Below are 26617 nucleotides of genomic sequence, written 5' to 3'. Positions count from 1 at the left end.
GAAGAAGTACCTTTTGGACAGCAAAATGTGCCTGCTGTACAGCAGCAAATACCTGCTGTAAATGAACCTGCGAATGCAGAAAACGATGCTGGAAATGATCAGCCAGCCATTGCCCATAATGATGAGCCACTAAATGTGCAGGAACAGCCAGGACAGCAAGCTGTTAATGTTGATTTGCAGGCTGAAATGCCAGGACAGCAAGCTGTAAATGATAATATGCAGGCTGAACAGCCAGCAAACAATGATCATTGGGTTAGGAGATCGTCTAGGGCTACTAGACAGCCCGACAGATTCGTTCCTGGTGCAAATAATGTGGCTGATTATGTCATGATCACTGACTGTGCTGAGCCGTCATGCTTCAAGGAAGCAATGGACAGGCATGACAGCAAGAAATGGTATAAAGCCATGCTGTCAAAGATGGAATCTCTTGAGAAAAACGGCACTTGGGACTTGGTGCAGTTGCCTAAAGGGCAGAAAACGCTTCCATGCAAATGGGTTTATAAGATGAAGGTCACTTCTGGTTCCTCGCCAAAGTACAAAGCCAGATTGGTTGCTAAGGGGTACAAGCAGGAACATGGAGTTGATTTTGATGAGATCTTCTCTCTGTAGTCAAAATGACTACATTGAGAACCATTTTGGGCTTGGTTGCAGCTGAAGATATGGAGCTCATACAGATGGATGTAAAGACTGCATTTTTACATGGTGATCTGCATGAAGACATATATATGCAGCAGCCTGAAGGGTTTGTGGCTAAAGGCAAAGAGAAGATGGTATGTAAGCTCAAACGGAGTTTGTATGGGCTGAAGCAAGCACCAAGAGAATGGTATCATAAGTTTGATACATTTATGCAGTCTCAAGGTTTTCAAAGAAGTCAAGTGGATCACTCCTTGTACACCAAGAAGGCCGCAGATGGCAGCCTAATTATCTTGGTTCTGTATGTTGATGACATGCTGATTGCTGGCAGGGATACTCATGCCTTGGATTCGTTGAAGCAAAGTCTTCATGGCAGCTTTGACATGAAGGATCTTGGTGATGCAAATCACATTCTTGGCATGCGAATACTCAGAGATAGGTCCAAAGGATTACTCTTTCTATCTCAACAGGAGTATGTCTCTAAGGTTTTGCAGCGTTTCAATATGGAGGGGGGGAAACCAATTGGTGTTCCATTGCGTCCATATGTGAAACTCAGTGCAGAGGACAGCCCTACATCTGATGATGAGAAGGCTGAAATGGCCAAGATTCCATATGCTTCAGCTGTTGGCAGCTTGATGTATGCTATGGTTGCTACACGTCCTGACATTGCCTTTGCAGTGGGAGTGGTTAGCAGATATATGGCAAACCCTAGCAAAAAGCATTGGAAAGCAGTGAAAGGTATTATGAGATACCTCAAAGGCACAAGTGATTTGTGCATCTGCTTTGGAAAGCAGAAGGCATCTGTCGTTGGCTTTACGGATGCAGACTATGCTGGTCATGCGGACTGTAGAAAGTCCACTTCTGGGTATGTGTTTACCTTCACAGGAGGAGCAGTCTCTTGGATCTCCAGGCTACAGAAGTGTGTTGCATTGTCTACTACAGAGGCAGAGTATGTGGCAATACTGAGGCATGCAAGGAGGCTTTATGGCTTTCACGTCTGGTGGGAGATCTTGGCATTACAGAGTTACCCGTTCTTCATTGTGATAGTCAGAGTGCTATCATGCTAGCACGGAATCCCGTCTTTCATGCAAAGACGAAGCACATACAGGTGAAGTATCACTTCATCAGAGATGTACTTGACAGCAAGAGCATTGAGCTTGTCAAAGTGCATACAGATGATAATCCTGCAAATCTTCTCATTGTGATAGTCAGAGTGCTATCATGCTAGCACGGAATCCCGTCTTTCATGCAAAGACGAAGCACATACAGGTGAAGTATCACTTCATCAGAGATGTACTTGACAGCAAGAGCATTGAGCTTGTCAAAGTGCATACAGATGATAATCCTGCAAATCTTCTCACGAAGGGTCTTCCAGCAGAGCGGTTTGCTCATTGCCGACAGATGATGGGAGTTGGATAGATATATGTATTTCAGCTTTGTACATACTTAGACTTAGCTGATTCTTTTCTCCTCTTAAGGCACATTGCCTTTAGGTGGGAGGTTGTTGGGAATAAAGGGCCATCGTGCCTTTTATATGTGCACGGGTGTGAACGCACCCTTAGCACACTTGTACTTTCATATATATATCTATCTAAAAACCTAAAGTGGTACACACTCCAATTGTACCCAAGAACATCTTGCATCTCTCGCTCTCACTCGCTGCTGTTGCTCACGTGTTTTGCTCTTTACCTGACATTTCATCGCCGGACATTGCATCTCCGCAGCGCATCACTCACTTCACCCTTCCCTTTCACAGGGGGATGATCTCGGTGATGCAGTTGTGGATTTCCTAGCCCCTAGTGTTTCAAAGTGGGATTTCCAAGATCGTGAGGAGCTTCTTCATCAGCAATCTTCATCAACAGACTTCATCAACATTGGCATTCCTCTTGCCACCCTAGGATCCGTTACTCCCTTGACCTACCGCCAGCCACCTCAGTCGACAACATTCTCAACTCTAAAGGGCTTGTTTGACTAATCTATAGAGTCCCGCATTGTCTCCATAGAGACATCCGATGAGAGTCTCATCCAAATCTGTGAGTTGCCTCCGGACGAGGTTACTGTAGAGACCCACTCATCACAGCCGAGCACATCAACACGTGTTTGGATTGTGGACAATGGAGCTACACATCACATGACTCCTATAGAGAACATCTTTCGTATTCAAGCCCCTATAGCCGAGTGGGTCCGCGTAGGAAACAAGTTACAACTCCTCGGTCAAGATCCAGGCTCAAGTTTGCATCAGGTTTCCCACTGACAAGGGTCCAGATCACAGTTGAGGTCCTTGACTCTCAGACTGGTTTAGTGATTGTTCGCAGTGAGGCAAAGCCTAATTGCCTATACCACATGACCCATTTTCTTTCCAAGTCGACAGTCAAGGGCTCCGTGTTTCATAGCTAATAGGCATTAGCCACATCTCGAGAGCCTCCAAGCAATGAGCGTGTTTGGAATTTTCGCCTAGGGCATCTTGACTATGACTCTCTTTATGAGTTGTCTCGTTGTTGAGGGCTTTCGTCACCTAAACCTAGCTCAAGATGTCTATAAAGCATGTCAACTCAAGAACAGCACCGTACCCCATTCCCTTAGCAGTCTACACATAGAGTTGAGGCGCCTCTTAGATTGATTCATATTGATCTTTGTGGGCCAACATCCATTGGCGCATCGTACTTCTTTTTTATAGTGGATGATCATTCGAGATACATGTGGGAGTACTTCCTCAAGTACAAGTTTGATGCTTTCACATATTTCTTTGCTTGGGTGCTGCTAGTTCATAACCGGACAAGCCGTCATATTGGTTGCATGATGAGTGATAACGGTAGTGAGTTTATCTCCCCTGAGTTTTCTGAGTTTCTACAGCAGCATGGTATCTCACCAACTCACCTCTACCAACTCCTGCTCTCAGAATGGAGTTGTAGAGTGTAGAAACTGAACAGTCATGGAAATGGCATGCTCTATGTTGTTTGCAACAGAGCTCCTTGAGTGCCTTTGGGTTGAGGCTTCTAACACTGTGGTGTACATCCTCAATCGATGCCCGACTGCGGCTCTTCCTTAGAACACCCCGTACGAGACATTCTTTGTCTCGGCCTATCATATCCCACTTTAGAGATGCACATACCTATAGGTCTATTGTAGGGAAATTTCTTTGGTTAATGCATACTAAGCCAAACATAACTTACTCGGTCAATTTTCTCAGTCAGCGTTTCACAGCACCTAGGATATCACATTGGATTACATGTCTTTGTGTGATGCGTTATTTACAGTGTACTTATTCTTATGGCCTCACTTATGGTTCTGATTTATGTTTGCAAGGGTACACTAATTCTAAATGGGCGAGAGATCTTGACGCCCGCCATTCCCATGGTGGCTATCTCTTCACCTTGGACACAGCTTCCATTTCTTGGTCTAGTTGTAAGCAAGAGACAATGGCAGCTTTCATGTCTGAGGCCGAGTATAGGGCTCTCTTCGATGGCACCACCGATGCCATCTACCTAAGGAGCTTACTAGCAGCGTTTCACTTCCCTTCTAACTCTCCCACCACCATTGTCTACTACGCCAACCAGAGTGCCATTGCCCTTGTGGACAATCCAATCATTACACCATGGACATAACATGTGAAAGTCAACTTGCACTGTTCCAAAGAGTAAGTTGAGCTCACGACTATCCATCTAGAATTTGTGCCTTCATCATACAATTTGCAAACATTTTGACCAAAGTGATCAACCAGCCAGTTCTTCAGTCCCTTCTACCCACGATCGGCTTGAATGCACCCTCCCCTACTTTAAATTAACGAGAAGAGGGTGCTTTCCTCTTGCTTTATCTTCTAGTTTGAGAGGGAGCAGCTACTTCTCTTGATACTAACAGTGATGATGCTTATAGTTATTAGACATTCATTCATTCGTTCGTTCTTTTGTATTGTACTTATGAACATTTATGACTTCATCCGCACTATCAAGATGACATGATTGTAAAAGGACACTTGGGCAACTGAACAATTCCCCTGCGAGGACACTATCCAAGTGGCACCGTTACATTGCATTTTGTGTAACCATGACATCTTGCATCTCTCTTTGCATTACCCCATACATTGGCTTTCTATTCATGTAAACATGCATCTGTGCACATTTATCCCTTTTCGATCTTTTGAAGTGGTCGACTCTAGATCCACCCTATTCTTGGCATTGCATATAGCAGTTCTCCCTAGCTTGCTTTGCTTGTCTTACTTGCTTCATATCTTTACTATATTTGTGTCACCCATACCTTAGCCATTTTCCTTCTTCGCCAACACCCAATAATGATAGGGATAGTATATTTGTTTTGTGAAGGTCTTGGGTCTAACCATCCCTCATCACTCTCCCATTTGGAGCATGGATACTCAGTAGGACGAAAGCTAATTTGGAACCCTCACTTAATGTTAAATCTATCAGAACTACAAAGCCCTCAAAAAAAAATTCCATAGATGATTCCATCCGCCTTTACAGGACTTGATAGGCCACTAGCAACCGACATGCATATGCCCTGGCCTCTCTTGGGTGATCACTTGGTCTCCCTTGGTAAGATAATCATTGTCTCTATAGTCTTAGTAGGCCATTGGGCAGCTAATGCACGCCCTTTGTCCAATGCTCTGGCTTCTTTGGGGTGGGATGCCTTGGGATAAAAGATAAAGAAAAACAGGCTTGGCAAGCCTACTTCTCGAGGCGCCATTGTTGGGCCTAAGAGGGGATTTTGAGCTAAAAATGCTTTAGTTTCACTTATACCCCAAAACTTGTTTAATTAAGGAAGAAACCTTGGTTGTTTAAAAAGAAATGCATTCCTAGAAAGTATCTGTATCCCATAAGCACATACCCACTTGGGAGGGCCCAAACTTTCTATAAATAGACATGCTACCTTTCCTTCGGCCTAAATCTCGTTTTTGTAGCTTTCAAGTGTTTTCAACTTGTTGTCCACACCCCATTCACGAAGGGCATTGCAATCCAAGCTGTCCATTGCAAACTTCACTCATCTCGCATCTATTTCCAACTCTCCATCATCATTTTGCTACTATTTCTAGCCAAACAACTACTGATGTCCACCCATCCAATTGTCGTGTAACCTGCCACGTTGGCATGCTGATGCATTTACATGCCATGGCTGCCGCCCTGCCAGTTTTCTCTCTCCTCTCAATCTGCCGCTGCTTTTTTCTCTCTTGCAGCCTACGTTTGTGTTTTCTCTCTTCAAGCCTGTGTTCCCTGTTTTCTCTCCCCTCACCTGCGTTTATAGTCTTTCTCTCTCCTCACCTACGTTTTTAGCCTTTCTCTCTCTTGCACTACCATCGACATCAAATCCAGCCTTTCACTGTTTTCTCTCTCCTCACCTGCGTTTTTAGTCTTTCTCTCTCCTCACCTACGTTTTTAGCCTCTCTCTCTTGTACTACCATAGACATTAAATCCAACCTTCCTTGGCTGCGTTTGTTGGTGTTCTCAACATTCGGAGGTTGCCTTGCAATGATTCGGGATCCATTCAGAGTATGCCACACTCTCCAACTCATTATCTCTGCCACGACCTTTAAGATACAAGAGCTCGAGGTGCAGTATTTATTCATTGCATAGTGTGTTTGTTGTATGAGTATAGTATATTCAATAATCATATCACTTCGTTAATTCTCTATGTTCATTGTCTCTGAGTTACCCTAATTGTGTTCTTCCATCATTATGTGCTTTGTCGTACGGTGTTATTTGTGTTTTTGTATTAGAGTATTTCTTCATAATCACCACTAGAAAGGAACTGAGAAAGGAGCCATCACTCCCTTCCCACGATCCGAAGAAGCCGATCCTTTCCACGCCTTGGACTTCTCCTTGGCCGAAGGATCCGAGTCTTAGTTTGAGGTAGATGATGACTCGTTGGGTGAGCTCACATCCAGCTTTGTCTGCTTCTCCTTCTTTTTCTTGAAAGCCGCTAACTCATTATAGTCCTTTCGTAAATGACCTTTCTTTCCACTGTGGTAGCATTGGGTCTTCCACTTCTTCTTCAAACCCCAATCTAAAGCTGCAAGAGCCTCACCTCCCGTATAACCGCAATGTATTAGCAAATATGTCAACTCGTGTGAGTCTGAACATGTATTGTGGGTTGGGCACATTATGTAGATATTTTAGGCATTTTTATTATGTAGCATTTTACGCTTTAAAGCATTTATTGTTGTTGGTTGGCCAACATTAATGCTGGCTGGCCTAACATATTTTATGGCATTATTCATGCCTATATATTCAAGGGTCCTCCTCCTTAATCAATCAGTTCACCACCTGAAGGTCTCGTGGAGAGAGAAGCCGGTGCCAATGCTAACCACGCAGCCAATGACTCAATATTGTATGCGACAGTGTCATGTCCGATATATGGATTCCATTTCCCAAGCATACATCTGAGTTCTCATCTGTATTGTGTTCTTCGATGTTCTTTCTTTCCCTTTCTGTTTTGTCTTGTATTTCAGCAATTTGTCTCATGGAGAGAGGAGCCGGTGCCAATGCTAACCACGCAGCCAATGACTCAATATTATATGCGACAGTCTCGTGTCCGATATATGGATTCCATTTCCCAAGCATACATCTGAGTTCTCATCTGTATTGTGTTCTTCAATGTTCTTTCTTTCCCTTTCTCTTTTGTCTTGTATTTCAGCAATTTATTACAGCATATGTTTACGCTTCCATTGCGCTCCACTTCTGACATGGTATCAAATTTTAGGATCAATGCTCCTGCTGTATTTTCTTAATTGATTTAAGATTGTTTTGACCATTGCTGATCCAGTGACTGTTGCTCCAACCAAGCGACCTATTTTGTCTGCGTTTTTGCTGACATCAGCATCCATACAGCCTGTGTCAGTCGCTCTTCTCCCTGCGTAGCAATTCCAATCTGCCTTTTGGTGTTTCTGCATCTCCTCCTAGCCGGGGGACTGCATTATCAAGCAGTTTTTGATTGATTTTTTGCCTTTTTGCAACAGCTTTTGTCTTATTTTCGTGAGATTTTGGGTTATATGCATGTGAACTCTTGCTTTTTGCAATTTGTGCTTGTGGTTAGGCTGTGTTCCCTCTCCAAATACCTTCTTTTCTTTACTTCTCTTCTAAATCCTCTACAAATGGCTCCTCTATGCACATCCACTAATGGCAAGCTCCATGGATCTAATTATCTTACATGGAGTGTTGTGGTGAAGGCTTGGTTTATACAATTGCAAATACATGGAAGGTGTAAGGGAAAGAATAGGCACGAAGATCAAGGTAGACAAACCTTACGCGCAGTGAGAGAGACAAAGAGAGTGCGAGTGAGCAAAGTAGAGAGTGAACACGTTTTTCAGTACAATGACAAGAGTACCACTTTATGTTTTAGATAGATATATGTATGAAAGTACAATGTGCTAAGGGTCTGTTCACACCCGTGCACATATAAAAGGTACGATGGCCCTTTATTTCCAACAGGAGGCTTTCGTTAGGTTCTAGTGAAGCTCTTACAACTTCAAAGAGGGGTTCCAAAAAGAAGTTAAAGACCCAATGTTACCACTATGAGAAGAAAGGTCATTTACGAAAGGAGTGCAAAGAGTTAGCAGCTTCTAGGACGAAAAAGAAGCAAAAGACGAAGTGGGATGCAGACTCCTCCGACGAGTCATCATCTGCCTCAGATTCCGACTCAAATCCTCCGGCCAAGGTGAAGTTCAAGGTGCAGAATGGATCCTCTTCTTCGAATCGTGGAAAGGGCTTGGTGGCGCCTTCCTCAACTACTTTCTAGTGGTGGTGATGAGGTCATCCCTCACGACTCTCTAGTGTCAAAGAGGGGAGTGTGAGAGGGTGGTGAGATGGGGCAGTTGTGCCTCGTCTATATTTCTATACATATGCACAAGATCTAAAGAAGGACGTCCCTGATGCATCGACCGAATCTAGTAGGTTTAAATCCTAGAGCTAGGATTGGCATCCAGATTCATGATGGGCTAGTTATTTGACAGAGAGCGGGCGGCTTTTTTCTGGAGCTCACATGAGGGGACACTTTGGCGGTCTAGCCAAAGGAGAGGAATCCATGGTCATTCATGTGCTACAGCATTGGTGATAGGATGGTCACATGTGCTACATCAAAGGCATTGTTGACGGACATTAAGAGCTACTATGATCTTCTCTATCTTCAGAAGCTAGTATGATCGACATCAACAACAGGTTCTCTCTGAGGCACCTTAGTAGTGGCTTGATCACCCATCGCTTGGGTATCCATAGTTCTACTTGGTGATTCTATGTTGTATGGTTTATGATTCATTCTCATTGTACCATTGTATTGTATCAAATCACCCATGATCTAAGAGGGTATTAGTAGATATGTCAACTCATGTGAGTCTGAGCATGTATTGTGGGTTGGGCACATTATGTAGATATTTTAGGCATTTTTATTGTGTAGCATTTTATGCTTTATAGCATTTATTGCTGCCAATCAACCAGCATTAATGCTAGACGACTTGACATATTTTCCGGCATTATTCATGCCTATATATTCTAGGCTTCTCCTCCTCAATGTTGGGAATAAAGGGCCATCATGCCTTTTATATGTACACGGGTATGAACACACCCTTAGCACATTTGTACTTTCATATATATCTATCTTAAACCTAAAGAGCTACACACAAAAAAAAGATTGTACCCAAGAACATCGTGCATCTCTCTCTCTCTGACTCTCACTCTCTACTCTTGCTCACGTTTTGTTCTCTACCTAACATTTTCATCGTAGGACATTGCATTGCCACTGTGCATCACTCACTTCAAACTGGTATCATGGCTGCAGCTAAGGTGTTCGCACTTCTCAGATTCCGTGCAGGTCAACTCATCATTGTTCTTTCATTGGACAGACAGGCGATAGCTCGTGCAGTCAGGAGCAGGTCAACACGCCACGTTTTCAGTCAAGCGACAATTCCAAGTTGCATGCAGGTCAAAATCGTCATTTCCTGGTCAGACACAATCACCACAGATCACGCACTTTACGCGCAGGTCAAAACATCATTTTTCAGGTCACGAGTAGGCGACGGGCTGGCGGCTGTAAACGGGGCAGATTCAGCAAATTCGTCACTTTTCTTTTGCGAAATTTTTAATTTTTCAAAGGTTCCCTACAAGCAAGCCTTTGCTCACTTACAGGCATTCGTGCATGTAAGCACAATTCAGAATTTTGGGCAGATTTGTGCCAAAAATTTGGGGATTTCTCCAGATTTGATGCGAGCAAGACACAACAATGTAATTTTTCTCAAAAATTGCAAGAATTTGTGACATTTTGCCTCCGACATTTTGAGCTTTTCATGTACATGCAAGAATTGGGCTGAAATTTACTCAATTTCTCGACATTGATGCACATTGGACCCCATGCAATTTGGGGCCTTTGCTGTTTGGGCGAAATTTGTACGCCATTTGGTCATTTTATGTACATGCAGGTTTAATTCCATGCAATTTGGACATCTAGCACTTGGAAAATTTTGGGGGTTTTGCTGAAATTGCTCTATTTTGGCAAAATTGGCCTATTCTATGCATGTTAGAGAGAGTGCAGATGTATGGTTAATGCTTTGAGCACAAAAATTTTGGGGCTTTTGACCGTGTGTGTCAAATTTTGTGCCCGTGGGTGCATGTACAACAAAAATTGCAGCTAAAATTTGGGACTTCTCATGTAATGTGATGTCCTTGGAACAGCTGTAATCAGTTGTGGAGTGCTGTAGCACAAGGTTTAGTGCTTCTGAAAATTTATTTACAGATCTGAAATTTCTGCTTTTACGTGGTTATTTATTGTTGGTTGGTACTTGTTTATACCTTGGTCACTTGTGCGACAGTTTGGGCCTGCATTTGCTGAATTTTTTGGTCACATTTAGGCTGAAAATCATGGCTGGCAGCAGTGACAGCAGTCATCTCATGCACATTAAGAAGCTTGAAGTAGCACATAACTTTGTAGTCTAGCAAAAATAGTGCTATAATATCCTATTGCAGGCAAGGCCGATTAGCAGAAGAAGCAAGCAAGGCCAATTAAGACCAAAGGAGCAAAGCCCGCAGATGTGGAACAGGACGATTGGGATGAGTTAAATGAGCTTGCACACTTAACCATCGAGCTATCGATTTCTGATGCCTTGCTGTTTAACATTGAAGGTTTGGATTCTGCCTATGCTATTTGAACTTGACTGGAAGAACTATATGCCCAGAAGAGTCCCGCAAGCAAAATTTATTGGCTAAAAAAGCTTATGGATTTGCGTATGAAAGAGGTACAGTAATGTCTACTCACTTGAGTGAGATTAACTCCATTTTCAGCAAGTTGGTTGCCTTGAAGTTCAAGATTGATGAAGAATTTAAGGTTACGTTCTTGCTTTGCACTCTGCCAGAGAGTTGAGATACATTCAAGACTACTATGACCAATTCTAATGCGATGCTTTTATATCCTGATGTAGAGAGTGCTCTACTCATCGAAGAAATGAATCGGCAAAACAATGCATCCAGTAAGTCTTCCAATGCTTAGCATACTAGGGGCAGATCACAGTAGAAAGGCAAATCTGATAGCAAGGTACGCAGTAAATCACCTGGTAAGGATGTTGAATGCCATCATTGTGGCAAGAAGGGTCACTTTAAACATAACTGCTACAAATGGAAGAAAAAGAAAGAAAAGGGCAAGAAGACATATGACAGCAAGAAAGAGAAAAAAGAGAGTCAACCTAAGAAGAGCATTGTCAAAATTCAAGAGGTGAATGTAGTCACTCATGACAGTGACAGTGGGAATGATGGACTCTTTGTCTATTCACACTTTAGTACACATGATTTACTTGCAGATACGGATGATGACATGCACTTGGATTCTAGATTTAGGTGCTTCCTTTCATGTCACCCCTCATCGTGAGTGGTTTTCTGACTATAAAAGGGGTCGACATGGTATTGTGCATCTTGGGGACAACTATGCATGTGACATTGCAGGTATTGACAACGAGCAGTTGCAGTTTCAGCATGGTTTTATCTTCACACTTCAACATGTACGGCATGTACCTCAGCTCAAGAAGAGCTTGATTAGCACATGACAGCTAGATGACAATGGATTTTCTACCACCTTTGGTGATGGGAAATTGAAGATCTATAAGAGAACTAGAGTGATTGCCAGAGGTTGTAAAAGTGATACCTTGTATTCTCTCCATGTATCTAGTGTGCGTGACCATGTTGTTATAGTGTTTCTTTGTGGCATGGCCAGTTGGGACACATGAGTCAAACTGGAATGAAAGTGCTTTCTTGTTTGGGTTACTTGCCTTGTCTTTGTTATGTTGATTTAAGGCATTGTAATCATTGTGTTTATGGTAAACATGCACAGACGTCTCATAAGAAGTCTCTTTCGTTGAAATCTTCTCCTCTAGAATTAGTACATTCTGATGTATGTCAGATGCCAAGGTTATCTTTAGGGGGAAAGAAATACTTTGTCACCTTTGTCGATGATGCTACACGGAAGATATGGATTTACCCTTTTCGTAGCGAGGACAAAGTGCTTGAGAGGTTTAAAAATTTCTTAGCATTAGTTGAAAATTAAACTGATAAGACACTTAAGTGTCTTCGCTCAGACAATGGTGGGGAATAGGTATCCAAGCCCTTTCAAGTATTTTGTAACAGCAAAGGGATAAAGAGGGAGTTCACTGCCCCTCATAATCCACACCAAAATGAAGTTGCATAGCGTATGAATCGAACCATACAAAATAAGGTCCATATGATGTTGTCTCATGCTGCAGTACTCCATGGTTTTTGGGCAGAGGCTATTATGACAACCATTCACTTAATTAATCGGTCACCAAACAGGTCGACGGGGGGGAGGGGGGGCGGGGAGGGAGTTCTCCAAGCAGCGTGCTCGGGCCAGCCACTAATCCGGGTTTTTTATAAACCGGATTACTACCACAAAATTTGGTCAAATCTCTTATCAAGAGCCTTACCATATCACTTTGGATTTACTCTTCAAGTACTAGGTATGCTACATTGCTTCTCGATTATGATAACTCTAGCAAATGGAGGAAACAATTTCTTAAGAGGGATGTCGATGTAAAGAATAAAAGGGATGGTTATCTTAGTAAAGATGGAAATGGATTACACCTAGGAGTTGAGTGAGTGCATAGATTTTTCAAAGGACTAGCCTCCAACTACACGTGGGTTCCACCTGCATCACTAAGATTTGGAATCTATCACCATCATTAGAGGACATCTCACCCTAGTATACAAGTCAATATCCACATCATTGTGTCATTTGGATCTTACACAAAAGCTTACAAGCATGGACTCCTTCTATCACATGCTTATATGTATTTATATATATATAAGGAACTAAAGTCAAAGCAGCTTTTGGAAGTTGTTTTTTATAATCTCAATAACTCCCAAGGGAAAGCGGATTTCAAGAAAATTCATGCGTTAACTGATTGGTTTCGACCTGATCTACAAAGTTACAGAAGAAACTTTTTTCAGATTCTTCACCGATTTGAAGTTACGAAGGCGCAATTTTCTTCTCTCTTTTACCACATCAACTGTCCATTCTATCCTTCTTGTAAATATATTATAGTAATGTGCTTTGGACATCCACCTCTTGTAATCTAGCTCTCTTTCTCTATTTTGTCTACCACCATCCTTGGCTTCTTGCATAATGACCAAGGTGAGAACTTGTCCCATCTACTATTCTCTATATTTTCAAAGATGCCATACATCATCTAGGATTATGTTAATTAAGAAGATTAGCTTAATCTAATCCCTCATAAAGGCTATATAAGGAGCCCGTGGAGATGTAAAGAATGACAATGATAAGCACATGAGAGCACTCTAGAATACCCTTATGCTAGTCCATCTCTTTGAGGTAAGCTATGAGTAAGTTCTTTTATTATGTAGCACAATGGCAAAGCTTCCTCTACCTCTTCGTCTCTTGTCTCCCTCTCCTCTCATCTCTCTCTCTCATATTCTAATATGGTGTCTAGTACATATATTCTCTCTTGTAAAGTTGTGTCTTTGTTCTTTCGATTCTCTTTGAGTAAAGGGATGTCCTAGTCCATTCTCCCTTTGGCTAGGTGGTACCCCTCTTTAGTTGGAGGTTGGATGGGTAAGAGACAACCCATTCATCATTTCAGCTTTCACCACCTTCATATACTCATCTGAAAGTGTTTGGCTGCAAGGCTTTTGTACACAGTCGTAAATAAGAACGCACCAAACTTGAGCCAAAGTCATGTAAATGCATTTTTCTAGGATATGGTGACAAGGGTGAAATGGGGTATAGCTTATGGGATCCCGAGAAAAAGAAAATAGTACGCAGCAATGATGTTATCTTCCGGGAATATTGCATGCATAAACAGCACGAAAAGACTAAGAAGGTCTGTAGGGTTGTATTCCGGGAAAAAATACCCTTTGGACAACAAAATGTGCCCGTTGTATAGCAGCAAATACCTGCTGTAAATGAACCTGCAAATGCAAAAAATAATGCTGAAAATGATCAGCCAGTCAATTGCCCATAATGATGAGCCACTGGATGTGCAAGAACAGCCAGGACAGCAAGCTATTAATGCTGATTTATAGACTGAAATGCCAGGATAGCAAGCTAAAAGTGAAAATTTGCAGGCTCAACAGCCAACAAACAATGATCATTGGGTTAGGAGATCTCTAGGGCTACTAGACAACCTGATAGATTTGTTCCTGATGCAAACAATGTGGCTGATTATGTCATGTTGACAAACTGTGGTGAACCGTCTTGCTTCAAGGAAGCAATGGACAGACAGGATAGCAAGAAATTGTATAAAGCCATGTTGTCAGAGATGGAATCTCTTGAGAAAAATGGCACTTGGGACTTGGTGCACTTGCCTAAAGGGCAGAAAACTCTTCCATACAAATGGGTTTACAAGATGAAGATCACTTCTGATTCCTCGCCAAAGTAAAAGCAAGATTGGTTGCGAAGGGGTACAAGCAGGAACATGGAGTTGACTTTGATGAGATCTTCTCTCCTGTAGTCAAGATTACTACATTGAGAACCATTTTGGGCTTGGTTGCAACTGAACATATGGAGCTCATACAGAATCCAGATGGATGTAAAGACTGCATTCTTACATGGTGATCTACATGAAGACATATATATGCAGCAGTCTAAAGGGTTTGTGGCAAAAGGGAAAGAGAAGATGGTATGTAAACTCAAAAGGAGTTTATCTGGGCTGAAACAAGCACTAAGAGAATGGTATCATAAGTTTGATACATTTATGCAGTCTCAAGGTTTTCATAGAAGTCAAGTGAATCATTGCTTGTACACCAAGAAGGTAGCAGATGGCAACCTGATTATCTTGGTTCTGTATGTTGATGACATGCTAATTGCTGGCAGGGATACTCATGACTTGGACTCACTGAAGCAAAGTCTTCATGGCAGCTTTGACATGAAGGATCTTGGTGATGCAAATCACATTCTTGGCATGTGAATACTCAGAGATAGGTCAAAAGAATTACTCTATCTATCTCAGCAGAAGTATACCTCCAAGGTTTTGCAACGTTTCAATATGAAAGGGGAAAAAACAATTGGGGTTCCATTGCCTCCATATGTAAAACTCAGTGTAGAGGACAGCCCTACATCTGATGATCTAGGTCACACGAAGTAGAAAAGATTGGATAGTATATTTGGCCTCAAACGAAATTTGTTGAAGCTGTCCATAAAGAGTAACTGCCCTCATGGTGAAAGGTGCCACGTACATCAACTGCAACTTCATCCATACTTAAGGCCGAGTAAGCACGTGCATTGTCCAAATCCCATATAAGCATCGCTTCCTCATGGTTGTCTTCATCAAAATCAGCTGGAACAAGAGAAGGCTTCTGAGACGTTCAATAGCTCCGCAAACCATGTACCATAATCGCTTCTGTATAAACCAAGTCTCATCACAGCACTCCATGTAAGTTAATCAAGTCCATGTAACTTATCATCATTGTACGTTGTCGTGACGTTGCATGTCCACCACCCCGAACCTGAGGGCGGAGTTTTTCACCAGGAATTTGAACTCATTAGTCAACATCATTAGGAATTTGTTTTCCATTGTCACCCTTGTGACTATGTATGGTTGGAAATGTGGAGCCCAAGCTACCATATTATCATGCTATCTCTCTATCAAAAGGTGAAAGGTGTGAACTCAATTTTGGAGCTAGGCCTTTCAAGTATCCAGTTGCAGGTTTTGAACCATTGCAGCCCCTCCTACATTGAAGGATGGGGATTGTTATTTTTATGCACTATTGAGAGCTTGGTATCTGCTAGGATGCCTGCAAAGACTTGTTCAACTTTATAGCAAGGAAGTTTTTACTGCCATGGCACCTATAGAAAGGCTAAAAAGGTTCAAGCCTTTAGGAGATGATTCTATTTGGATTGCCAAAGAGATATGCAGGTAGATGGCAAACCTACTTTCAATCAAGAGAGGATTTTGGATCGCCTGATTCAGAAGTTCAGGCTAATTATGTGATCTAAGGAGCTCTTATTCCATTTTTCATGGAGCTTCTCAGGTTTCAGCCACCCCATGATATCAAGAGCATGGACAACGCAATCAATGTGCTCCTGTCATTTCTAGATCAAGATAGTGCTCAAAACTGCATCTATCATTGGGCTTGCATATGGATGTAGAACAGCTCCTGACATTCTTGTGGAATGCCCGTTTACAAGTTCATATCCATATTTGGCTCTGGCTTGCTACTTCCTTTACACACAAGACATTTTAATGCATTGGTGCAGTTCAAATGGATTTGATTGTGTTTAGAAGAGCTGCTTTCAAGGAAGGAACCAAACAAGTACGACCTTGAAGGATTGATGCCAATTGTTTGGTGTCCAGGCCTCCGCGAAGTTTTTTGTGCCGAAAATAACATGAGACAGGCTGCTTTGGCTCTATCAAAAGCAATTGGCAAGGTTGAAGAGTGAGAGTGGGAGCTCTGTCAGCATCTGCTTGAATTTGTTCCTTTTTCAACAGATAAAGACATGGGTCAATCTGCATATGAGAGAGTACACACATCAGAATCTGTGTTTATGTGATCCTTGAGACACCTTGTGGCTAAGAATAAGGGTCTACAAGAAATATGCCACCCCTTGGCTTGTCAAACAATTCTGTGCTGGTCACAGCATACACTGTTCTACTACGATTTTTATCAAAAGGATTTGGTCCAGGAGGCTCAAGAAATGTAGGAAAGGAACAAGATGCATCCATTGGCTTCCTACGCAGAGGAGGCAATAGAAGCTTTAATGTACAATTGTTTCTAAATTCGGATCTGTATGCAAATGATTTTGCAAGGCTTGGGGGAACCTTTAGTCATCTTCTCAAGACAATTGTCTTGACTCCTGAGGATTACGAAGTTGCAGAATGGCAGAAGGTTTGGCGACTTCCTGGGAAGTAATGTGGCAGGCATCGAAGGTAGTTCGACTATTGAATTACACAATAATAATGGCGATGTATATTCTGGCAGACAGGATGGCGACTATCGATCGTGATGATAGGTTAATCATGCAATATAGCTACTGATTGATGAAGCATAATGACACCGTGCACAATGCAATGGCAAACGGCGTAATAAGTTGGCCTGAATGGCGGCCTATGAACAATGTCAATGGTGAATTTGAAGCACTGCGAGTAAAATGGTTGTCGTTGACTAGGAGGGTGGCATTCTGTAGACACACGGGACTGCGCCATTATCACAGTGAGGATAACGATGACTTGATGATCTAAACAATGATTGTCACATTTCAAGGCAGCCTGATTAATCGAACTACCATTGCAAGCAATGACAGCGACCTTATTCACGAGGACAGACAGCTTTTATGAAAGCAATTTGACATGGCAAGTGTGACGGCGTTTTTGAAAAAGCAGAATGTTTAGTTTTAGAAAGCCTTAAGGCTTAAACTTTTAGACTAAACAACTAAGGATTTTGCCTTTAGAGAAAAGCCAACATTTAAAAAAAGCCTCTGGCTTTTAGAAAGCAAACACAACAAGAGAACGTGAGTGTCAAGAAAAAACTATATAAGGGAGGCACAAGTGGTGCACTCACCTCACCTTACTCCTTGAAAAACTTCTTGTAACTTGATCTTGATATGAGACCCTTACCGTACCCAATTCCTTGTAGAGGCTTCTTGAATCTTGAAAAGAGTCCTTGCCTTACTCTTCTCCTTGTTAAATTCCTTATATCTTGAGAGGAGAGTGGAGGGCTTCTTGCATAGTGTTCTCGCGACAAGCGATTTTCAGGAAGGAGGGCTTCCATCTCGCAAAATGTCCCTGCAGCGAGTGACTTTCATGAACTCCTGCACATAATCCGTGAGACAACGTGCACAGAGAAGCCATCTGTAGAGGATTTAGAATAGAAGTAGAGAAAAGAGGGTATTTGGAGAGGGAACACTGCCAAAACACAAGCACAGACTACACAAAAATGAGTTCACATGCAGTATTCACAAGTGATCACACAAAATCAACTGCAAAAAATGGAAAACAGCAAACGGATAATGGCAGATGTCGGAAGATGTCGTCGCCCAGCAGTAGTAGGATGCTGAAATCGCTACAATAAAATACTCAGAAAATAAAAAAAGATGACAGCAAATGTAAAAACGCAAGCTGAACAGAAATCTAATGCAGCAATAATGTTGCCTGCAGGCTGAAAGGTGTCGCCAGCTGTAAACACAGCCTTTTGGGCAAAAACGCAGGCAGTTGGGGATGTCGGACAGGTTGAATGGTGGACAGCAGCTGTCGGCTGATCAGCAAGAGAGATAATCAGTCCTAAAATCAGCAAATGACAGCAGAAATAGCATAGAACCTGAAATTTGATACCGTGTCAGAAGTGGAGCAGCAATGGAAGTGTAAACATATGCTGTAATAAAGTGCTGAAACATAAGACAAAAGAGAAAGGGAAAGAAAGAACACCGAAGAACACAATACAAATGAGAACTCGGATGTATGCTTAAGAAATGGAATCCATATATCCAACACAAGACAATCGCATACAACAATGAGTTTGCGGGGGCACTAGCACTGGCTCCTCTCTCCACGGAGTCTCCACGTATGATGGCAGATGAGTGACTGAGTGAGGAGGAGCTTGAATATATAAGCTGAAAAAGGAGCATAAAATGCTGGTCGGCCAGTCATAAATGCTACAAATGACCATAAAATGGCAAAAATAAAAAATACTTCAATATCCTAAATAATGTGTCCAGCCTTTGCATGCACAGACTCACACATGAACTCACATATCTACTAATAAGTTAGACGTATCCCTGACTCAACCTAGAGTTAATTCAGCTCCATAGTCTAGTGCCACTACTTTTAAAGTCCTGGATACACTATACTTTGACACTTTAATTAGTGTCCACACCACACAAATTACATTGATGATTGGGCACTGCCCATAATTGAAAAGTCTAACAGTGGTTTATGCTTAGTTTATGCTGTATTTTGATTGTTTCTTTAGAATACTTTTGAGATATAGTTAATGGATACATCCGAATGGTTTTGAAAGCAGTTAAGAGTTCTTTTCGGTCAATTATGACCTAGTTATGAGGGCTGGAAACTTCAGCATGAGTTAGGCAATAGCATAGTAGAACAACAGCAAGCAATGTTATTTAACTAAGATATCCCAATGACAATAGGTAACATTGGCAAAAATTAAACAAGTTATCCTAACATGTAGTAGGTGGTATTTAGTGTCAAAACTTAGCCTAGAAAATTTAATTGGCCATTAGTGTCAATGGTGACACTAGAGAATTGGCACTAATTAATTAATTAATTAATGCCTCTTTTGGGCTAAGGAGTGCTCAAAATCACTTGGGTGATAAATTGGCCTGGCCAATTTAATTGTTGGCCAATCAAAATTATTTTTCTAAGTGATAAATAGTTTATTAAATTAATTTTTAGCATTAATATTCTAAAAATTTAATTTAACAAAGTTGAATAATGCTAGAAATTGTTTTGGAAGGCTGCCCATGCAAGTGGGGGAGAGAGAGAGAGAGAGAGAGAGTCATTCAAGCCTTATGCAAGCTGTGATACGATAGAAGTCTGAATTTTCCCTCTCGTCAACATTCTCTAATTGAAAATGGAGAGAGAGAGAGAGAGAGAGAGAGAGAGAGAGTAGACACTGTGAGCTGAAACAATAGATTGTACTTGCTGAACTAAAAGTAAGAGTGAAAGTACAATCTTATGTCTAAGGTAGATCAAACCACTAACTTAACCCAAGTAGCTAACTCTAAAACCAATAGTCGAAGTGGTGACAACTTATCAATGTAGTTGTGTTCACATTACAAACCAACTAACTAAAAGATTGAACATTGCCCACAAAATTGGCAATTTCTAACAAACCCATATAGTGTCAATGAGGTAGAAATACAAGAAGATCAATCACCAAAGGATAGTAAGTTAAAGGACGCTTGAAAATCCTCAAACTTCCCACAAGTGCTTTGGTGGAAATGTCTGCAACATTCTCATGTGTAGGAACATACATCAAACTAATCTCTCTTGCATACCATCTCTCTCTTAACATAATGATAATGTACCTCGATGAGTTTCATGCAAGTATGAACAAAACACAAGATTCTATGCCATTGCAATAGCTCTCTCAACTGTCAAAAAGAATGGGTGTAGGACCCACCAAAGAAATTTATGGATCAATCAACAACTGCGCAACCATACACATTCCGTTGTTGTAGTGAAGGTTGCCTCATACTCAACCTCACAAGACGAGCTAGCCATTCTAGGTTGTTTCTTACTTAGCCATGAATGGGTGCTATAAGCATTGGCCATAATGGTCATAAAATGACCTAGTGTGAATGCACTAGGAGCATTTTGGGGTTACGGAAAATGAGTCCTATTCATAGGACTCGAGGCCCTCTTATGCACATCATTATGTGACCACTATCTTTTCCAAGTTGTACTTTTTGTATTTTATCTCTTGCTCGAATCTAGCACATGTGCTCTCTTGAAGATGATACATAAGTTTTGCAAGAGATGATTCATAAGTTGACTCCATCCTATGTTTAATGCCTTGGGGCATGACTCTACTTTTTCACATCTTAAGGTGTTTCGAACTATATATAAACTATTTGATGGTCTTTACGGAACTTTGACAACTCTTGGGCTATCATGGACATTATTGAGCTAGTACTTTGTGAGAGCTCTGTCTTCATCCCATTCTTCATCCATGAGTCTTCTTTGTGTTACATATCAAGAGGAGTGCTAAAAAGATGTATCATACCTCTAAGGAGTCATTTTATATTGAACCCTCTCGACTCTTGTACATGCCCATTCTCTTCACTCTCATGCATTTATAGCCTATGAGGCCCCCATTTGGCACTCCCACATTGTGTGATTAATTATTGATGAGAAACACTTGGAAAAGAAACACACATGGCATTCGTACAAAGTGTAAAAGCACCTCCCTAAATATAGGTTGAATGGTGAAATTCAAGGCCGCCCTACTTTTTTTGCTCATGCTGATCAATTCTCTTATTATGCATATATTGAAGCTCCAAACCCTAGTTTTTCAAACTGCTTACCTTGTGCCTTAAAATTGAATAGTGGAGGCAATGGGTGTCCATTCGGTAATCTCGTGTTTGGATCCCGTAGCTCGTCAAAAAAGGGATGTGCACAGGCTTCAAGCTGCAAAGATTGACCAAAAACAAGGGAGAGATGGGAATCAAAAGAGATATGCAAATAAGGCTGACACAGGTAAGTAATGGAGAACACTCACTGCAGTAAAGCGAAGGTTTGGAGAATACTGCAATAGTCGCGATACCAGGTCCACAGCCTCTTGAGGCATTTTCTTGTGGAACAACTGCATTATCAAGAAGATTTAAAACTGCCTCAGTAAACCAAAAGCACAAGCCATCAATGCCTTTCTTCAAACTAACAGTCTAAAGACTAAAAACAAAGCTTGATTACAAAATTCAGTTAACCATATTTAAGAGAAATATGTTACTATCATCCAAAATTGTGACTGTTATCACTTGCATAAAGAGAGCAATTTTCACAAAAATCCGGTATTCCCTTACATTACAAGAGATGACATCAGCGTTAGAGATTATTAGATGAAGTCTTAACACTTACTTTATGCCATGGATGAGCTTTTATCTGCGGAAACTTGAAATCTGTGTAGTTTGGATTCATGCATTTAATTTCCTCACGTGTTGGAGTGCCTAAAACCTGGCATAACAACAGCAAAACTCTGAACTCAAGGACCATCCAAACACAGATCCTCAACGTATATCAACTGATGGAAAGGAAAAGAAATTTTAGTAAACAGACCTTGATTATCTCTACTAGCTGATCAACACCACTCTCCCCAGGAAAAAGAGGCTGTTGAGAAAAATTAAACACGAAAAGAAACTAGTTCATTCATCTAGACAATCGTGTGGAAGTTCTGATTCATGCAGTTTCCTGATAGAAACCCTTCAATCAATTGTACCTGTCCCAGCATAAGTTCTGCCATGACACACCCAGCAGACCAAATATCAATTGCGGTCGTATATTCAACTGCACCAAAGATAAGTTCAGGAGCTCGGTAGTAGCGAGAGCATATGTAGGCAATATTTGTTTCCCCTTTCACCTGCATCCACATCCACAGACTTGCATGGAGGAGGATTTCATGTGTATGCATTGGCCACTTGATGACCTTATCATAATGAATCTGTCATAACAATGAAGGCCATCCAATGTTCAGTCGAAAGAGACTAACCAGAACTTTGGCACTCCCAAAATCACACAGCTTCAGCTGATGGGTGTGTGGATTCACCTGCCAAGATGATAACACAGGGCCTTGTCAAAGCTTAAACAAGAAATGACCTAAAATGAGAGTATACATGTAAGTATCAATTAGTGAACCCACAAGCGTACAAATAAAGCTGACTAAGGTTAGCAACTGTATTCTGTTTACTATAGATAGACTGCTGTACCAATAGATTTTGTGGTTTGATATCTCGATGGCAGACACCAACAGCCCCATGGATGTAAACCAAGGCCCTGCATATCTAGAAAACCGAAATGTACATATTACTATCAGCCCAGATGCTAGAATAACATGTTGAAGTGCATCACATGAGAACCTTGGAGGGGCATACTAACCTGATAAGTATATAATTTCACAAACAAGAGAGGCATCCTTTGGCTCATCCGGTTGTAATGTTTTGTGATGCGATAAACAGTCTCTGGCACATACTCAAGGACCAAATTAAGATACACTTCATCCCTGTCGGTTGATGAATAAAAGCAATGCTTCAAGGAGACAATGTTGGTGTGATCAAGAATGCGCATTATTTGCAGCTCCCTGTTTTTATATCTTTTGTCTTGAAGCACCTTTTTGATGGCAACAGTCTCTTCAGACTCCAAACATTTAGCCTGTGTAACTTGGGGGGCAAAAATCAACCTCTGTTTGAATTTCAATTAGCCTTCATAAACCATTCTCCCAATGTTTTAGGAGTTTGAATCAGCCAGTTACGATTAACGTATGGGACTTGTCGGAGCTGTTTGGCTATGCCCCTTAGTCATGCATGAGCATCTTTTAAACACTTCTACCTTGACATACAAAGAGTTTTGTTACCACTGACCTGAAAAACCACACCAAAGGAACCAGTGCCAACAATACGTTCAGCCACGTAACTGATGGTCTGCCAAACAACAGAAAAATCAGTGATTTCCAGTAAAATTCTTTTCAAAACCAGCTATCACACTGAATGCAAAGCGTGCCATTTACTTGCTTGGGCTGGCCATTTTTACCACCAATGGTAGTCACAATTATATGGCCTGTTTCAGCCCCATTTCCATCGACAACAGCAGCTTCTATGTCCTGCAGCAAATCCCCAGAATCATAACTCTATACTTGAAAAACAGGGAACTAGTTTGAAGGCAAACAGCAGGAACTGGATACATCTAAGAAACCTATGTGCACTAATCTAGCCCATCTCACCTTGTCATCTCCAGTCTCAGCCTTGGGATCCCGGATTGTCATTCCGTGCATCTCCCTGGGCAACTGTTCAACATCAATAGGTCCAACCTTCGTGCCTGTGAGCAACATCGTGCTCCCAGGCTTTTGTGCGCTCACAGGTCCAGTGCTCACATGAGCCATGTATGCCTGTGTACCCTGTGTCACAGCTGAGCTGCTTGATGTGTCTCTGGTCTGCTCTCCTGTAGCCCTTAGGAGACCTTCACCTTCCAGTTTCACCCTCTTGCTATTACTGTCAGAGAGCTGAAAAAGAACATAGTGCAGAATGGCATAGATTTACCGTGGACTAACACAACTGTAAGATCATCTCTCTCTCTCTCTCTCTCTCTCTCTCTCTCTCTCTCTCTCTCTCTCTCTCTCTCTCTCTCTCTCTCTCTCTCTCTCTCTCTCTCTCTCTCTCTCTCTCTCTCTCTCTCTCTCTCTCTCTCTCTCTCTCTCTCTCTCAACACACAGACACATTGTAAGTGTTTGAGGAGCATACATTGTCAGAGAAGGAGGAACGGCCAGAGGCAATGCTCTTCAGACGGCGCATCACAAGCACTCCGAAGTGGACCCTGGTTACTGCCGAGCCGCCGTAGCTGCTTCATCGAGCAGAAAGCCCTTGCTCCACTCCTTGTTGTTAAGCCTTCGCTGCTGAATTGTGAGACTCTCTTCCTTTACCAGGCTTGTCGAACCGTCCTGGCCGAAGCGAGAAAATCCAGAAGAGAGGGGGGTGCTTGAATTGTTATTAGAACGAGGGGGCCTTCTGTCCATTCCGTTGAAAGCTTGGCTTGGTAAGTAACGTTCTGTTGTGAGTGTGCGTTCGTGTGTGTGTGTGTGTGTGTGTGCGTTCGTGTGTGTGTGTGTGTGTGTGTGTGTGTGTGTGTGAGAGAGAGAGAGATAGAGAGAGAGAGAGAAAGGTCCCGAGACTGCCACTGCCAGCTTCCCTTCTCTCTTGTTTCTTGTTGCAGTTCTTTTCTTTCTTTTGGTTCTGTGAAAATGGGTGTCTGTGTGTGTGTGTGTGTGTGTGTGTGTGTGTGTGTGTGTGTGTGTGTGAGAGAGAGAGAGAGAGAGAAAGGTCCCGAGACTGCCACTGCCAGCTTCCCTTCTCTCTTGTTTCTTGTTGCAGTTCTTTTCTTTCTTTTGGTCCTGTGAAAGTGGGTGCATAGGTATGTTGCGTGTAGGCCAGCATCCATTCCTTCGCCTCGTGACTTTTCGTGCCCCTTTTCTTTTTCATGCAGGGGAGTAATGGGATAGAGCGCCATAGGTTACTATTATTATTATTACTTTATAATTGAAAGAAATACAAGCGATATGAGCATATGACCTACGCATGGTGAGGTCTCTCCACTAAAATTAGACGACCAAAAGCATTAGAGAGAGCTATGGTATTCCATTTATTTCACAAAAGAAAACATTGCATTTCCCTTTCTAAAAAGGTTTTTGAGAAAGCATTCTCTCTTTGGTGCAGGGGAATGTGTGTATGTGTGTGTGCGCACGCATGTACATGATGCATTGAAGGTAAAGCATGTTTACTCCAAGAGTCATCAGCTTTTGTGAGACTTCTCTCTCTCTGCATCTCTTTTCTTTCATGCTCCCACGAGCTGCACCGATGCCAAGTCTCTCTTTTACTGACAAATCCTCTATAGGTTCCAAGCTCCAAGCTAACGAGCATGCAACAAACGGTGGGTTGGAGACTCCATAGACAAGGCAAGGGCACTTGTGGAAGGGGTGTAGGACCACTCCCTAAGGTAGTGAATAGCAAGTTGGAGACTCCACAGACAAGGTGAAAGCACTTGTGGGAGAGAGATGGCAAGTGGCCACACTAGACTCCACAAACAAGAGACACTCCCTAAGGCAAGGTAGCAAGTGGCACAGAGGAGCAAGTTGTCCCTGCATGCCACTAAAAATTGACTCTAAGCGGCCGTGAATAGTAGGTAAGTGGTGCAGAGGAGCAGGTTGTCCCTACATGCCACTGAATTGACTATAAGCAACCGTGAACAATAGGTTCGAGATCCTCCATGGACTATAGACGGGTCGAATAGTCTGTGGGCAATCATAGAGTGACTCGCAAACCTCTTACATTTTTTATGTTTTTCAAAATATACTCTACTTTCCTTCTTTCTCAAGGTTAGCATTCAAAAATAGGAAGTAAGGAGTAAGCGGCTAACATAGATATACTCTCCCCCCCTTAAATATAAGTGATATGAGCATATGGATGATAGTGGGCCTATGTTCAATGAGATTGCTTCACTAAAATTAGAAGACCAAAAAGCTGGACTAAAGATCTGCATTAGAGAGAGTTATGATGTTCTGTTTATTTCCCTCTACTCCCAAGCCAATGCTAGGCTTGGGTGCCGTGGCATGGAATCCATGTTGCAGCATCTCCTTGTTAGTTCTAGTTTTCTTTTTAGTTATTCCAATGCCTTATCTCCTCTTAGTTGCATGACATTCAATGGTATACTCAAGAATGCACATTGTTGCTCCAGCATTCCTATCTCGACAGCCATGGCTTTGCTTTCTGTCACAACTCTATAGAAACTGAATTTGTATCCTTTTTCATTAATTTGTCTATATAATGATTTATTAAATTTATTTCCTTTGCACTAATTAGATATAAAGAAAAGTGCATTGGAGCTGGGCACTAACGAGTGGTCACAGGTTATGGTGGACCCACGCGGTGTCGAAGGGTTTGTGAAAGCAATGTCGCAACCACAGAGGACTTTGAATAATTTCAGGATAGAAGATCAATATTAGTAAAGCTCTGTTGTGACAACATGAATTTTTAATTCAAGCAGTTAATTATTGTCTAAGTTCAAATCCACAGTTGTTGAAGATCCGTCTTTTCTCACAGCAAGATTGCTCTGGCCTGAACATGCAATGAAAGCTCTATCTCTCTGTTTACTATAAGTCAGATTGTCAAACTCTATTGTGCTTTTACTGTAATCTTTGATCTCTTCCCATTCATAGATATTACTATGTCTTAAGCTCCTTCATCAGTGCTAAGTTCAGAACTTTGAAAGTCCATGTACTGCAACCAGCAGCAGCCCAATCACTACATGGATTATCTA

At 41.9% G+C, this 26617-nt stretch overlaps 1 protein-coding gene and 1 pseudogene across 3 annotated transcripts in view; one reads left to right on the top strand and one right to left on the bottom strand.

Annotated features, from left to right (window-relative positions):
- The window catches only part of LOC148034283 (shaggy-related protein kinase epsilon-like), a 37737-nt gene extending 13036 nt beyond the window's left edge, over positions 1-24701 (bottom strand). For 2 of the 3 annotated variants that reach the window (XM_087679225.1, XM_087679226.1), the window contains exons 1-12: positions 24049-24701; positions 23532-23810; positions 23319-23411; positions 23173-23232; positions 22691-22963; positions 22522-22596; positions 22305-22361; positions 22035-22175; positions 21875-21925; positions 21677-21772; positions 21321-21404; positions 21127-21229 (exon numbers count right to left, since the gene is read on the bottom strand). In XM_087679225.1, coding sequence (XP_087535351.1) covers positions 21127-21229; positions 21321-21404; positions 21677-21772; positions 21875-21925; positions 22035-22175; positions 22305-22361; positions 22522-22596; positions 22691-22963; positions 23173-23232; positions 23319-23411; positions 23532-23810; positions 24049-24099 — 1363 coding nt within the window. In that variant the 5' untranslated portion in view covers positions 24100-24701. The remainder of the gene's footprint in view (positions 1-21126; positions 21230-21320; positions 21405-21676; positions 21773-21874; positions 21926-22034; positions 22176-22304; positions 22362-22521; positions 22597-22690; positions 22964-23172; positions 23233-23318; positions 23412-23531; positions 23811-24048) is intronic. The other variant, XM_087679224.1, reaches the window with a different exon arrangement.
- On the top strand, positions 15679-16994 carry LOC148034284 (E3 ubiquitin-protein ligase RKP-like; annotated as a pseudogene).
- Positions 24702-26617: the final 1916 nt, after the last annotated feature.

This window comes from Lygodium microphyllum, chromosome 6 (assembly GCF_053477565.2).
Source record: "Lygodium microphyllum isolate KBCC chromosome 6, Lygodium_microphyllum_v1.1.10, whole genome shotgun sequence".
Lineage (NCBI taxonomy): Eukaryota > Viridiplantae > Streptophyta > Polypodiopsida > Schizaeales > Lygodiaceae > Lygodium > Lygodium microphyllum.
The sequence above is the reverse complement of the archived record's forward strand: the minus strand, read 5'-3'. Positions and strand labels throughout refer to the sequence as shown.